At 34.5% G+C, this 16,856-nt stretch overlaps 1 protein-coding gene across 3 annotated transcripts in view; it reads left to right on the forward strand.

Moving 5' to 3' along the window:
• The window catches only part of Uba6 (ubiquitin-like modifier activating enzyme 6), a 68,475-nt gene that overhangs the window by 18,016 nt on the left and 33,603 nt on the right, over positions 1–16,856 (forward strand). For all 3 annotated transcript variants that reach the window (XM_005392833.2, XM_005392832.2, XM_005392834.2), the window contains 7 exons: positions 2,647–2,727; positions 8,307–8,429; positions 9,904–10,027; positions 12,789–12,892; positions 14,214–14,276; positions 14,971–15,047; positions 15,872–15,938. In XM_005392833.2, the coding sequence (XP_005392890.1) occupies positions 2,647–2,727; positions 8,307–8,429; positions 9,904–10,027; positions 12,789–12,892; positions 14,214–14,276; positions 14,971–15,047; positions 15,872–15,938 (639 nt within the window). The remainder of the gene's footprint in view (positions 1–2,646; positions 2,728–8,306; positions 8,430–9,903; positions 10,028–12,788; positions 12,893–14,213; positions 14,277–14,970; positions 15,048–15,871; positions 15,939–16,856) is intronic.

Genomic DNA, 16,856 nt, shown 5'->3' on the forward strand with positions numbered 1-16,856 from the left:
ACTCAGGCTTATTTTGAACTCCTGTCCACATTACTTACTTTAGCCATCCACTGGCCAAAGCAAGTCACATTGTCAAATACAAACTCAAGAGTCACAAAAGTTCTTTCTTCTCTTCCTAAGAAGCCATAAGTGAGCAGTATAGTTGCAGAGCAGTGAAATAAATGAATCAGTAATTCAGCCTACCATAGTTACCAGTTCTGTAAATAACAGGAATAAAACTTGCTAGCATCCTGGATATTCTAGTGTAACTAGGTTGTCCTTAAGCCATAAAACAAGTCTCAAGAGGCTTAAAAAAATTAAAGTCATATCATGTATTTCCTTACCACAACAGAGTATAATTAGAAATTAAAAACAAAAGAAACTTCAGAAACTATAAATGGAGACTTAGCCACGTACTACTGAGTGAACAGTGAGTTCTTGAAGAAATCAGAAAGAACATTCAAAAGTTTCTAAAAGCAAATAAAAATGGACACACAACATACCAAAACTTCCAAGGTACAACAAAAGGAGAAATGAGGAAATTTAACAGAAATGAATGCCTACATCAAAAGAATAGATTTCCAGTAAATGGTCTTGCCAATTGTGGTGACGTGTGACTATAATCCCAGCACTTGGGAGGCTGAGGCAGGAGGATCGTTGTGAGTTCAAGACCAGCCTGGGCTACAAAGTGAGCTCAAGGCCAGCCTGAACTGCATAACGAGACCCTGTCTCAAAAAGACAAATCAAGTAAATAGCCTAGTGATGAATCCCAAAGATCAAGAAAATCAAACAAACCGGACTCAAAATTAGTAGAATGAAAAGAATAATAAGGTTGTCACAGACATGAGTAAAACAGAAGTTAGAAGCAGTACAAAAGATTAATGAAACAGAATTGGCTTTTTAAAAAAATAAAAATCAATAAACTTTGAAACAAAGAAAACATTACAGATGAAAAGGAGAAGTTACAGCTGACAGCACAAAATTAACATATACCATTACAAAAGACCATATACTAACCAATTGGAAAACCTAGATGAACCCTTTTCTGGACGTACACTACCTACTGAAACTGAAGTATGAAAACGTAGAAAACCTTAACAGACAAAGACTGAGTCAGTTATTAAGTCTCCCAAAGGAGAATATACTAGGAGCAGGTGGTATCACTGCTGTGTTTTGTTAGACTTTCAAAGGACTAATGCCAATTCTTCTAAACTACTCTGAATAATTGATTTTTTGTTTGTTTGTTTTTCTTATGGTGCCAGGAATCGAACTCATGACCTTGCACTTGCCAGGCAGGCGCTGTGCCACTGAGCTACTACTTTGAATAACTGAGCCCCTACTCTGAATAATTGAGAGAGAAGAACTCTTTCAAACTCATTCTAACAGCATTATCTCCATACCAAAACCAGATAAGGGCACAACAAAAAAATAAAAACTAGACCAAGATCCCCAGTGAAAACAGATGCAAAACTGTGTAACGAAAAACTAGCAAGTCAGATTCCATAGCACAGCTAAAAGATCATTCCCCCAATCAGTAAATTGGATTTATTTCATGGAGGGATATAAGGATGTTTCAACACACACAAATCAATGAAAGTAATGCGTCAATGGAATGAAGGATAAAAGTCATATGATTATCTAAATAGTTATAGAAAAAGCATTTGATAAATTTCAGTCTGCTTTCATGATAAAATTCCTTAAAAGTAGGCATAGAAGGCTCATACCTCCACATAATGGCTGAACAAAGAAAAGCTGAAAGTTTTCCTCTAACATATGGAATGAGATGAGGGTGTCCACTTTGGCCTGTTTTTCAGTGTAGTACCCAAAGTTTTAGCCACAGCATTTAGGCAAGAGAAAGAAAAAGAAGACCTGCAACTAAGAAGGGAGAAAGTAAAACTATAGCCACAGGAGTGGTCAGAGCCTTACTTACATTCATGCCATACCCAGTGAGCTGTGTGCAAAGCGTGGAGGAATGTTGATACAGATAAACTAAATTCACACTTGAGCATACTCTGGTAAAACTAAGTTGTCCAATCCATGCAGGCCTATGGTGAGGAAGCACAGGACTGAGGGCCTAGCTCTACTGCTTGGTAGATGGTTGACCCTAAGAATATATTTGAATTTTATGAGTCTAAGGTTGTTAGAATCAAATTCTGATTTTAATACTTCTACTTCTATCAAGTGATCTGAAAAAATTAAGCATTAAAAAATAAAAACTCCATTAATAATATTGTAAAACCAAACTTAATTTTGTGAACCTGTTGAATCAGAACTAAAAAAAAAAAACTACCAATTAATTTATCTCTTAATATTGTCACGCTTTTAAGCTAACTTAAAAATAGTACTGTACTGTGGTGGCCAGGTAAGAGTTTCCATAGCAGTAGCAGATAAATCTCCAACGGTCTGGAGAGTAAATAAACATCACATTTAACATGAACAGGTATTTTCCTATGTATGTTACTTTTAGTTTTGCTGTTACACTTCTAAAGATGTTAACCTTAGAGCAGAATGCAGTAGGGTAGTAACTTTTTTGAGGGGGGAGTAGTAACTTTTTTATGAGGATAACTGTATTTTTAGCACAATTAGAACTGAAGTGCTTCTGGCTTTGAAGTTGTTTTCCAGAATAATTTTATGTTTTGTGATGTTTAATTTCTTTATTGTCAACAGTGTGTGGTTTTGACTGAGATGAAACTTCCATTGCAAAAGAAGATCAACAACTTTTGCCGTTCTCATTGCCCTCCAATTAAGGTAATTATACTCATTCAGTAACATGCAGTTAATCAAAGGAGGAATACTTACTATTACAATTTGAGGATTTATTGAATTGTGTAAAAAGTTCTTTTTATAAGAAAACAATCACAATGAAATTTATGCCCTTTAATTTTGGTATCATGCTGATTTCCTGTTTTTAAAACTAGGATGTAAATTTGGATTACGGGTAAATTACCAACATTAGGAAAGAGTTAAGATTAGGAATGGATGATAAACATTGAGTGCATACATTTGTTTCTTTGTTTTGTGGGTCTTTGCACTGAGCTACATCTTCAGCTTATTTTTCAAGACAAGGTCTCTTTAAGTTGCCCAAGGCTCAAATTTGTAACACTGTCTCGCCCTCTGGAGTGCTGGGATTACAGATTTGCCCTATCAGTCTGGCTGCGTCGTCTAACTTTAAACGTGGTGTGATGCTGGATTTCAAGAGATTTCTTATTTCATTTAGTGAATATTTCTTGACTATTTACATGCTAGATATAGTTCTAAGTTCTGTGAACACTTTACTGAATAGGACAGATTTTTCTACTCGTGAAAATTACTATCTGGTAAACCAGCAAATGAAATGTGTGGTGTGTTTTTAACTAGTTCTAAGTCCTGTGAAGAAAAACAGTCTGAGCCAAGAATAAAGATAATAGTGTATCTGCATGAGGTTGGGAGAGGTCCATGCCATTCCTACTACATTAGAAAATCTGGGATGTCCTCGCCAAGAAGGTGACACTGACTAAAGTGAAGAGACCAGCTATGTAAGATTCTAGGGAAGAGCATTCAAAGCAGAGGGATCAGCATGGGATCACAAGTGTGACATTTAGATTTGCGAGTTTGAGTCATATCAGGAGGCAAGCCCGGACCAAAATGGACTTAAGTAAAGAAGGGAAGGAATTCTGGAGGATTCAGTTTAGAGAAGTAAAGGGCCACATCTAAAGGGTCTTTGAGGATGTTTCAATTTTAATCCTCTCAGTTTTGATTTGATATATATTCTAAAGAATCACTTTGGCTTGCTATATGGAGAGTAAACTATATTAGGAGTTTGTAGAATGTGGTCTGAATACGCTGAGAGTGCCTGAAGCCCTTTGAGGCACCTGCATAGTCAGACTATTTCCATGATACTACTAAGGTGGTACTGCCCTTTTCATTCTTATTTTCTGGTGAAATGCACTGGATTTTTCCGATTCTATCTGAGTGTTACTGTTGTTCCTCTGACAGCTACAATATATTTGTGTATTCTTTGAACCACAACAGTTTACCCCAAGCATCACTCAGGCGGCGCGTTTGTTTACGCACTGACTGTTGCGAGCCTCACTCAGGCTGCTCTCATTTCAGTCGATTCTTGTATTGAATAAATTTGATAAATATTGTCTTACAAAAATTAACAACATATGCAATTTTTGGTCATCCTGTATTTAAATAATAGGACTAGTAAGTGGTTAGATTTTTATTTTAATTCCTAACTCATTGAATGCCAATAGATATATCTCATGCAGACAAAAGCCCTTTAAATTCTCAGTAATTTTTAAGAATGTGAAATGGTCATGAAAAGATCAGAAAAACCTGGGGATGGTGGTGCATGCCTGTCCCCCAGGCTGATCAGGAAAGAGGATTGCCAAGGGCACAGTGAGTTCATGGCCAGCCTGGACTATGCAAGGCGGCACTGTCTCAAAACAGCAGCAAAAAAGAGACTCCCCCCAAAGGAGAACTGTGATATTGTAAGTACAGCATAGGCACAGCTAGGCCAGTTCAGAATTACTGCTGTAGTCTCCCCTAAGATGCTGAAGTCCTGCATAAAAAAATGTGAGAATAGACATAAAGAGGAGTTGTTACAGCTGCGTGGGATGGCGCACACCTGTAATCCTAGCACGTGGGAGCCTGTAGCAGGAGGATCGCTAAGGATTCAAGGCCAGCCTACACTACACATCTGTTGGGAGCCGCTGAAGCTGGAAAATAATCACGTGCAGGATGAAGCCAGCCTGAGAACAGGGGAGGTCCTCAGAGTAAACAAGCCCCTCAGAGTAAACAAGCCTTTATAACTTGTTAACTGGTTGCTGGGCAGCAAGAGAAAAAATTAACCAACCTCTCCAGAGTATAAATAAGCGCTCTGTTGTTTTGGGGCAGTCTTGCTCATCAGGCAAGAGGTAACGCCATCTGACCCCAGCTCTTGTCTCTTGCGTTTATTTTTCTCATATCCACCGCCATTTCTCTCGGGGGTACAACGAGAGACCAACAAGGTTCGCTATGCACATCAAGACCCTGTCTCGGAAAAACCAAAGAAAAAAGGTTGATAGAGTTTGTGGGTAGATGAACATAAGCTTTGAAACTGATAGACCAGGAATAATCCTTAAAGTTTTATCTAGCATAATTAGCTGCTAAGTGGTGACACTGGAAAGAAATTTAGATGAGAAAAATCATAATTCTTCCCCTGTAAGTAAATGCATGTTCTTACCTCATCCTTTCTGGGGTCTTTTGTTTCTTTGGAAGATGGAAAAAGTACCTTTGAGATAGGCACTAAACCAAAATCATTTTACATGGTATACATGTGCTGAAAATTCTGGGTTTGTGGTATTTATGTAGCATATTTATACTCTGTAACATTTGTTATGTAGTTCACAGTTCACGGTAAATAAGACTGAATGGTAAACTTAAAACAGGGCACAGATGTTTTACAAAATAATTATATTGCACTGTAAAGTCTCTGTTTATGTAATTGATGTTTCTATACCTGAAAGTTGTTTTAGAAAAATATAAATTGCAAATGGCAAATAAACACATGAAAAAATGTTCAATGTCATTAGTCATTTGAAAAATGCAAATTAAAACAGCACTGAGATTCCATCTCACCCCACAAAGAATGGCTATCATCAAGAAATCAATCCATAACAAATGCTGGCGGGCCTATGGGGAAAAAGGAACTCACCTCTACTGTTGGTGGGAGTGTAGACTGGTGCAACCACTGTGGAAATTAGTCTGGAGATTCCTCAGTAAACTAGGATTAGAGGTCCCATTCAACCCAGCTATTCCCCTCCTGTGTATTTTTCCAGAAGAACAGAAGATATCATACCACCGCTATATATGTGCACCCATGTTTATAGCAGCACAATTTGTCATCGCTAAATCTTGGACACACCCCACATGCCCATCCACTGAGGAATGCATAAAAAACATGGTATTTTTATACAATGGAGTATTACTCAGCTATAAAGCAAGATAAAGTAGAGGCTTTTATAGGTAAATGGATGCAACTAGAGACCATACTCACAAGTGAAATAAATTAGATTCACATGTGTAAACATCATTTCCTTCCTACTGTAAGAACCTGAAATAGTAAATAAAATCTGAAAGGTACAATAGATATTGTGAAAGCGAAAAAAAACTGCTCAAATAGGAAGAGCAACTGGGATGAAAGAGGGGAGAGGGAAAAGAAGGAAAAGTGAAAAATATGTTTATATATACACAGGATAGCTAGGATAATTGTACTACTAATATCTGTTGGTTTATTGAAAGGAACTGTTAGTGTGTAATTGTTTGATCAATCTTGCATGCCTATATCTGGTTATATGTGCAAACATTTTGAAGATGACATTAGGTAATATAACAACCATTGTTAATATCCTATCACCATGTGTTGAAATTCTGTATCATTTTTGTTGTTCTGTATGCTGTTTTGTTCATATATTTTTTTTCATTTTGGGTTTTTTTAAAAGGAAAAACAAAATTTACATGTACATATAAGGATAACTGGAATAGGTGAATTGCTGATGTCTGTGGTTTATTGAAAGGAACAGTCCATGCTTAAAATTTTCTTTTTTCTTGACCAATTTTGCATGCTTAAATCTGGTAATTAGAATGACTGATCTGAAAACAACAATGTGCAGTATAAGAACCATTGTTGAATTCCTGCCATCTTGTGTGGTGAAGCTCTGCATCGTTTCCAGTGTTTTTTTATTATCATTATTATTTTTATTCCTTGTTACTCTCTTTGATTGTTTGATCAATCTTACGTTCTTATGGCTGGTGGACTGAGTGACCTTGTTGAAGATAACAATATGCAATGTAGCAACCATTGTAAATTCCTATCATTTTGTTTTGAGATCATGTATCATTTTCTTGGTTTTTGTGTTCTGATTCTGTCTTCATTGTTGTTAGTTTTTTTTAATTTTTAAGATTAAAAAGAAAGAAAAATGTAAATTGTTCCAGAGTGTGCAGCTTCTAAAATTTTAAAATGAGCAGGAAGAGGAGGAAGTATCAAAATTTCTGCTAAGTTTTATGTCTCATTAAAAGCATAATAACCCACAGTGATCAATAAATTCAGTACATGACTGAATGGGAGGTAGCATTCCAATAGCCATCTCATACTTTGTATAATAGCAGGTATGCATTATTTTGATAAGTGCCCAAATACAGTTTTATTAGAAAAATGCAGCTTTATGCTGGATTATATATGCTGTAGAATATGCCTTTTTCTTTTATTACAAATAGCTCAAAAATGGTTTTAAGTATAATATTAATTTCTTCACGGATTCTTAGAATGGAGACATTTTATTTGTTACGAAAGTTCCTTTTTTATTTTTTTATTTTTGAGTCAGGGTCTCTCTGTGCAGTTCAGGTTGGCCTTGAGCCCACTTTGTAGCCTATGGTGGTCTCAAATTTGCAACAATCCTCCCGCCTCAGCCTCCCTAGAGCTGGGATTACAGGCATGCATGAAAGTTCCTTTTATTCTTTTTTTTTTTTTTTTTTTAAACTTTTTTTTTTTTTTTTAATGTATGTGGTGCTCGGTGTCGAACTCAGGGCCTTGTGCATGCAAGACAAGACCTCTACCACTGAGCCACATCCCCAGCCCGAAAGTTCCTTTTGATAAACCATTTCTGATTGTGTTCAAGAATCTAATTTTTATGTGGATTTGATTTACATTTGCAGTTCCTCAGCCTTTTTTTCTATAGAGTGCCCTGAGCTTTTAGTGGTGGTCTGTTTTTTATTAGTTCTATCACTTTTGAAGAATGGACATTCCTGGGGCTGGGGATTTAGCTCAGTGGCACAGCGCCTACCTGGCAAGCACAAGGTCGTGAGTTCAGTTCCCGGTACCAGAAGAAAAAAAAAGAATGGACACTCCTTTCTTTTTTTCCAGAATAATAAGGATTCACTCCTAGACCATTAAACCACAATATCTGTTTCTTATATATTGTGCTTGAATTTTATGACAAGACCAAAATTTTTGTAATTTAATAATCATAGAACATGTAATGATAATAAACTGACAGTATTTGTCACTTTGTAACATCTAGTATTCTTTCACCAAATACCAAATATCTTGATGTGTAAACTAGAACAATTTAGCCTATTCATAATTTACCTTATATTATAAAGGTTATATTTAATTATAAATGAAGTTGTCACTAAAGGACCAAAGATAATAATTTTTTGGTTTTTTTTTTTTTTCTTCAGTACCGTGAATCGAACTCAGGACCTTGTACTTGCTAGGCAGGCACTTACACCACTGAGCTATATCCCCTGCCCAGTTTTTTTATCTTTCACATGAATAAATGAATTTATGTGTGCCATTTCAGTTCATCAGCGCAGATGTACATGGAGTTTGGTCACGATTATTTTGTGATTTTGGTGATGAATTTGAAGTTTCAGATACAACAGGAGAAGAACCAAAAGAAATTTTCATTTCAAACATAACGCAAGTATGACTCTATTAATGAACTTCTTCAATAAAATATTTTAAAGTTGCTGTTAATAAAAGATAGTTTTAGCAAAATATTTTATTACTAATACTTTTAATTCTGTAGTGTTTTAAGATAATGAGGGACTATTTTTGATGCATTATGTTAGAGCTAACTTGAAATTGGGATATTATTAAAAATGTTCTGGACTCGCTAATGTTTTTCAGTACTTGATAGAACAGCATTTCCTTTCATAAATATTAAGTTCAGCTTTATTGTGTTATGTTTCTATCATTCGTGAATTCTTACTCATTTCCTGAATTGTTTAGTGTGTCAGAATATGGATGTCCTGAGTATGTATCACTGGGCCCAACACTGACTGCATACAGAAAAAGACACAAAGCGTCTTAGACAAAAGCTTTTCTAAACTATATTTAGAAGGGGAAAGGCTTTAGAATTGATTCACCTTTAAGTCAAAAGTAAATTTACCACATGGTCTTGGTATCATATAAGCTTGATTTCTTTTTTTTTTTCCCCCTGAACTGGCAAAATCATTATGATCCCCTTTCAATACTTTTTTGTTTTATCCTAAGTATTTTACCTTATTTGTGTTCCTTACAAAGAAGGAACTAACCACAGATACTAACTGTAGTTAGTTAGCATATATTGAAGCCCAAAAGAAGCCAAATATAAGAGAAAGGCAATATACAATGACAAAATATTATATGTGCTTCTGACTTTATGCTTGATTTCTAAGCTCAGTCTGATGTTTCTGTTGTTGCACTTTTTAAGAAAACTTCATTAAAAAATTATTTTATATATCCATTTACAGAGTGATTTATTATTCTACCTGAGTTCTTCTTTCAGGTTTATTAGTGCATACTAAACCTTTTATTTTCTGTAGTTGGTTGCTTTTTGCCCTCAGAATAACAGTGTTAGAATAAATTCTAAAAGACAGTGTGTATTCCTCATTGCATTAGTATTTTCTTATATAGAATAGTACAGAAAAAAATAAAATGATAAGCTACACAGTGTTTCTTACTTGAAAATATTGGAGAAGCTGTACACTGCCAGATGCCTATCTTTAAAATCTCCATCCTCCTGTACATTTGTTCAATATTCAGAAATAGGCTCTTTATCTTTTAGTAACCAGTTTTACTCTTAACACCACTTTAAAATGTACTCTGTAACTTTGTTTTAATAAGTCACAAGAATCCTTTAATCTCTGAAATACTCAAATTGCTCTGTGAAACTTCTGAACATCTCCCCAAAAACATGAAACTATATTTCAAAATTCACTTTAAAAAGTAGTAACAAGTTGATCATTACTTTCTGTCATTTCTTTAGAGAGTTGTTTTCACCAAGGAGAGAGAATAATGGCTTGAAATTTGAGGTTATGATTTTTATGATAATGTTGTCATTTTTGTTTGAGATTTGGAATTTGTACTCAAAGTATACATGTACTTGTTTTTTAATAGATTACTTTTACTCTTAGGCTAATCCTGGCATTGTAACTTGCCTAGAAAATCATCCTCACAAACTTGAGACAGGACAGTTCCTTAGATTTCGAGAAATTAATGGAATGACAGGTCTAAATGGATCTGTACAACAAATAACTGGTAAGCTGACATGTTTTCTGAATTGATTTATACTGATCACCGCGTATTTATAATTCAGATCCTGTGTTCAGTGCTGAGAATTGGTGGGAACACAGCGTCAGCTCAGATCCGATCCATAACTCTGGCCTGAAAGCATTGTAAAACCATGTTTAGCAGTGGTGATCTGAATAGAGGATAGGCATTCTTAGCACTCCAGACTTAGCACAGACGCCTGCCCTGCTTGGAACAGTGAGGACGGGGTGGGTGTCTTGACTAAAATCTGATGGTTACCTTGGCTTACAAGGTATAAAGAAGAGTGTTCTATAAAAAAGGAAAAGACTCAGACCTAGTACAGGACTCAGGAGTTAAAGAAGCGTACTGTAAGAGGGCCGATAGTGAGAATTCGAGTTCCAGGAGTCTGTAAGGCATTTGGGGGAAACTTTGTTACATTGGTAGATGAGCAAAGATTCCTACTTGGATAACTCATTTACTTCAGGAGTACAAAAAGGGAGCGGGTTTTGGAGAGAAGATGATATAGTTTATGTTTGTGGAATGAAGTGTCAATGGAATATTCAAATGGAAGTAAAGATGTTGCTGGCATATGTGCTCTTGTTCAGTGGCTTTCATCAAAGGTATGAATGGTTATGACAGTAGACAAGTTGGTAAGTTTATTGGCAATAAGTTGAAGCAGTCATTTTTTTTTCCAGGGAACTGATGTGAGATTATTACCTAAAGGAAAGGGAACCTACCAAGGAAGTTTTAGGAGAAAAAGCATGTAAAAATCAGTATCAGCTAGGGCCCATTTGAAGTTGGGGATAATGAATGTATACTGACATAAATTTGTGTTTCCCCTTCAACCATGTTTGAAAGAGTTGACAGTGCTCAAGAACCTGTAACCTGATTGTAAACCACATATATACCTGTTTTTGGAAGAGTGATTCAGTTTTGTCTCTAGGGCATTTGAAAACTGTTCTTAGAGAATTGGTAGGTAGACTAGTAAAATTACTTTTTCTTTTTTTTAATGACTGCAAAATATGTCCTTAAGAGACATAAAAACAAGTTTTTGTTTTAAACTATGTAAACAACTTTAGATCCATATTTAAGCATCTTTGGTAATGAAACTGATTTTTTTTCTTGATTACATCTAAATGTGTTAAATACAAATTTAGATTGAAGGATCTGTTTTTGTGAAAATTGACTAAACTAATCATTTGGGATTATCATTTGTCACTTCGGGACCATACAATGATGGATTCTGATGGCAGTTCCGATTCCTGTGACAGCCTCTGTAAGAAGGAGCCATTAACTATCAAAGAATTGACCATAAAATCTACGTTTTGTACCCAAAAAATTATTTTGGGGTGAAGAATGTTTAAACAGACCTGCTTTTAAAGTTTTTTTCCTTAACAATTTTTAGTTGGTGCGATACTTAGCTCTTAGAAAATTTCTGCTGTGAAAAACATTTTTAAAAATACATTTACATACACATTTTATACTATATATGTGTATAAATGTATTAAAATATTTAAATATATATGTAAATAGTTTAAAATGAGCCCTACTTCAGACATCCTACCCTCTCCAGAGGAACAGTAAGTTTCATATGTTTTAAGTGGGGATGGGGGGCTTACTGGATTTTTTAAATTAACTTTTTGAATAAATAGTTCTAAACAGGAAACAGTTTTTGCTCATCCTGGGCTCCATCTTCTACCTTCTCCCTTACTGACCACACATAACTGCTGTTTTTAGTTTATTGTGTCTCCTTTCAGGGCTCCGTAAGCTTTCACACAAAAGTAACGGTCGATTATACGTAGCAGCCCTTTGGCTTTTTATTAAACATAAAGTGGCTTGGTGATACTTTCACATCATTAATTGCAGAGCATTATTTTTTTTGTTCCTTTTTCTTTTGTGGCTTATAATTCATGGATGAGACTGTTAACAAAGCAAAATTTTAGTTTGCAGTTTTTGTATTGTGACTGATACTGAGTACCTTAAGTTTTAGAGGCATGTTTTTCCCTTTAATGTGAACTGTCTGTCCTTCGGCATTTTCCATGACTGCTTTCTTAACCACTTGCAGGATCTCAGTAGAGCATTTCTTGTCCCATTTTTTTTTTGTGGCTGTTTTATTTTGTTCTGTTTTGTTCTTGAGTTGCAAATATTTTTCCTGTTTTGGCATTCTCTTGACCTGCTTGTGATAGTTTATTGTCATTCGATTGTGTTGTTATTGCATAACCATAACTTTTTAATTATTAGTGACTTTTGAGTATTCCTGGAAGAGCCTTTCTTACTGCAGGTTTTTGGTTTTTGGGTTTTGGGTTTTGTTGTTGTTGTTGTTTTCCGGTACCGGAAATCAAACTCACGACCTTGCGCTTGCCAGGCAGGTGCTACTATGCCACTGAGCTAAATCCCCAGCCCCCTTACTGTAGGTTTTAAAGAAATTCTTCCCCCATGCCTTTATCCTAAAATATTTTTTGCATTATTTTTGACATTTAAAACTCATCTGCTTAAGTTCCCAGGTAGCTTTTGCTCCAAACAGTATAATTATTAATATTATATTATGACTAATAATTAATAATTTATATTTCTCTTTTTCTTGACTGTTTTATGTCCTCAACTTCACACTGGAAAAAATACTTTGGATAGCTCCCCACACTACTCCCACATTTAAAAAACCTATGCTATAACCTTTATAACTTAGAGAAAATTAACATCTTTATGTTAAGTCTTCAAATTTAAGTATTTGTGTCCCTTTGTAATAGTTTTTTTCTTTCTTTTCTTCTAGTGGAATCACCATTTTCTTTTAGCATTGGTGATACTACAGGGCTGCCATCATATTTACATGGAGGAATAGCTGTAGAGGTTAAGACTCCTAAAACATTTTGCTTTGTAAGTATTTTTTTTCCTGCCTAAAAATACTTCTTTATTTTAAAATAAAATATTTTTTTATTTTACAGAAAATGAACCCAAGGGAAAAAAGTAATAAAAGTGTTCAGTCAGCCAAACAGTTCAGGCTAAACAGATTTTTTTTTCTAGTATCTACTTTTAGAAAAATGGAATTAATCTAAGAAATAAACTAGTATTTTTAAAATTATGGACTGGGCATGGTTGCACATGCCTGTAGTCCCACCACTTGAGAGGCTGAGGCAGGAAGATCCTGTGAGTTCAATGCCAGCCTGAACTGCACAGTGAAACCCTGTCTCAAAAATACCCAAAAAATAAATAAATAAATAAAAGTACACATTTTGTACAACTAGAATATTGCATATGTATAGATGAATGAGTTGAGCTGTGTATTTTTCAAAGGATTTTTACTGTCTAGACCAATCCAAGAGTTGATCATACTATTACTTACTAAGACAAGAAAAGCAAACATATTTTCAAAAGATTTACGAAGAGTTCTTTTGTTTATTATTCAATTTTTTAGTTAAATATTTTCTTTATAATTGATCTTGATTTTAAATTTTCATTTAACTTTTAAAATTTAAAAAAACATTATTTATGTTAGAAATGTAAAATAATTCCCATAAGCTCCTGGCAGTTAAAGGAAAATGTAAATTGCTGAGTAGGGAGAATGTAGACTCTGTGTTGTGTCTTGAAACTAAGAGGTCTCCCGCTGTTTAAATCCACAGGCCATTCCCCAGTGTAATGGAATACATTTCTAGTTTTTTCCCTGTTGTTTGGGAGCTGGAGAGACTAATCAAGTTTAAGGTTTTAACATCACCTTATCAAGGTTTTGACATCATCTCTGCCCCATTCTGTTAGCAGCAGTCCTCTTCACACTTGCCTCAAGTTACAGCAATGAAATGTTAGTCCATTTAGTGTGATGTGCCCTTCATACCTTTATTTTGGTGAGAGGGGTGGTTTGAGTCTCACTGTGGAGTTCAGGTGTGCCTTGAACTTACTGTGAACTCAGTGATCCTCCAGCAAGTTGGCTCCAATTTTTAATTGGATAATTTATGTCTCAAGTAATTTCACATTTAGCTTGTGTTTTAAAGTTGCTTTTTAAGTTTGTGTTTGCCTTTTGTTTTTCACTCCACATAGATTTTAACTTCAAATATTCAAGTCAGGCATAATAAGTTGTGATAACTTAATATCAGAAAAAATACATTGTGGTTAGATTAAAACAGTTTTTGGAGTACACATATGTTTGTATAAATTCTTGAGTTTAGTATGTGCAGTGGTTGTTTTATATGTTTTTTTCTATTAGGAGCCATTGGAGAGGCAGATAAAACATCCAAAGTGCCTTATTGCGGATTTTAGCAAACCTGAGGTAAATAAATACTTTGCAGGTTTGAAAGAGACAGCAGAGTAGGGGATGGGTATTGGTAAGTGACTATAAAGTTAAGAGTAAGCATGTATATACTTTGCTGTCGAGTTTTCTTAAAAGTTAAAGTTATATTTAGATATCTAAAATTGACTCTGAAGAATTAAAAACTGGAAAAAAATGTTGGAATAATAAGAAAAAGTTTTACTTTTATAGTGATTTTCTAGCTTTGATATTAAAAAATAATTTCAATAATGTGTACAAATGTAATTGTATTAAAATACTTTCTTAACCACATGGAGTTTTATACAATACAAAAAAACTTAAGGATACACTATATTTTCTTTAAAATCACTGGATGTGATTTTTGTATCAGTAAATGTATTTGTGATAAGAATGAACAATTTCAAAATTTGTAAATTTTGATAGAGAAAAAGATCAGATTATGTTGTATAAGTGTTTTGTTACTGTTGCTCAGTCAGTATATTCTTTTAAGTTTCCTATGACTAGCCTGGCAGTGCTGTATATACCACCTGGAATTGAAACGTGGGCCCTTGAAGTCAATTCATTTTACTTCTCTATGATAGACAGAGTATCATAGATCACATGTTTATTATAAAGATTAAATAATGTTTTTAAAGCACAGTGCCTCACAATATGAAACACTAAATGTTGGCCCATGTTTAATGTTCCTGAATAGGTGCCTTTGCAGATTCACACAGCTATGCTTGCATTGGACCAATTTCAGGAGAACTACAGTCGCAAGCCAAATATTGGGTAATGTTCTCTGCCTAAAAATGGTTAGCTGGGCGTGGTGGTGCACATCAGTGATCTGAGCACTATGGGGCGATGAAGCCGGAGGGTTGCACCTTCCAGCTCAGCCTGGGTAATTTAGCAACTTAGCAAGACCCTGCTCAAAATTTAAAATGAGGAGTAAGCAGTGTTTCAGAAATTGTAATTTTCTTTTTTTATGTATGTATTTGTATTTATTTCTTGAAAACTGTGAAGGGTTACAACCAAATCATAATAGTTACTATCTTTGAATGGTGATATAACTGGTTTCTTTTTTTTTTTAATTAATTTTATTGGTACTCTCAATATACATGATGATCACATTCAGCATAAGGAATTGTAATTTTCCTTTCAAAAAGTTAACTAAGCCTCACATTTGCAGTGCCAGTAAATTTGTGAAACTCTAAGCATTTATTATGACATTATGGGGTTTTTGTGGGTTTTATTTTGGGGGATTTTTGGTATAATTAATCAGTCTACAAACATGGAATCATTAAGTGGGAGTTTTCCTATTTTGAAGACTTTAAAAGCTACAGCTTTTTAGAACAAAAACATCAGAGAATTACTGCTTATTCATGACATTTCTTTCCTTTGTAGCCTAAGTCAAGAGTAAAAAATCTTATGTATTTAAAAGTAAATCTCAGATACTATTTTTAGGTGGTCATAATTTGGAAGTAATGTATTTATAAGCCAGTAACCTTTAAATCACTGAACTTAAAATTTGTCTTAAATTTTAGTTTTGAATATGATCTATTGATTATAGCAATTGAGGAAATTGAAGTTGAGATGCTTTGTTTTTTAAATCATAGATATCCAGAAGATATAGAAGAGCTATTGAAACTAGCAACGTCTGTAAGTGAAACATTGGATGAAAAGGTGAATATTTAAAGTTACGGCTGTTAAAGGATTTGATTGTAATGTACAAATATTCTGTATATATTATTACTGTCCTATTCTTCAAGTCCCAGCTTTGCTCCTTACTAATTATGTGACACGGGGCAGGTTTTTCTTAGTGTTTTCTGTCTTTGCTTATGAATCTATGGAAAGGAATTCACCTTCTCTGAAAGGTTGTTGTGAACTTTAAGTGATTTAATTTTGTAAAGTACAGCGCTTGGAATACTAAGACATTTAATTACTATCCGCTGTTGCTGTTGTATTAGTACTATTAGCATTATTTGTGTTCTGTTCTGATTTGCTTGAAGTGTTATCCCACTAACACTGTTTGAAGTCTTCAGCTTTTCTACTGTGTTATATATACATCACTCAAGTCTTCAATATATCACTTAGAAAATGCTTTTATCATATTAGAAATATAGTGCCTTCCAGTTTGTTTAAAAGCTATCAGTGTAGCAATGTTTGTGCAGTTAATTGAAGATTTTATAGCTTTTGGTTTTATTTTGTTTTTAAAAATGGGAAATGAAGGTCTAAAGTGGTAAGAAGCTTCAAGCTCATGTTATAATTAAGACAAAGAAGGAAATAATAAGTATACCAGAAATAATGAATCACTAGCCATAAATGAAAGACTTTTATTGTATACTGATTAGAGAAAAAAATGTGAAGAGATAGAAGTAGATAGAAGTGTATGATTAAAGAAAAGGATGTGATTAAGGGGATTCACCTGGCTTTTTGAGGTATAATTTACATAAAGTGAAATTTACCCTTTTTAGGTGTAGGCCAACAAAATTCTGTGCACAGTTAATTCAGCTGAACACCATGAATTGAAAGTGTACAGTCATGTGTCCACCACCATAATTAAGATAGAAAACATTTCCATGTGCCGAAATGTCCCCTCAT

This window comes from Chinchilla lanigera, unplaced genomic scaffold, assembly GCF_000276665.1.
Source record: "Chinchilla lanigera isolate Chin_1 unplaced genomic scaffold, ChiLan1.0 scaffold00046, whole genome shotgun sequence".
In the NCBI taxonomy this organism is placed as follows: Eukaryota; Metazoa; Chordata; class Mammalia; order Rodentia; family Chinchillidae; genus Chinchilla; species Chinchilla lanigera.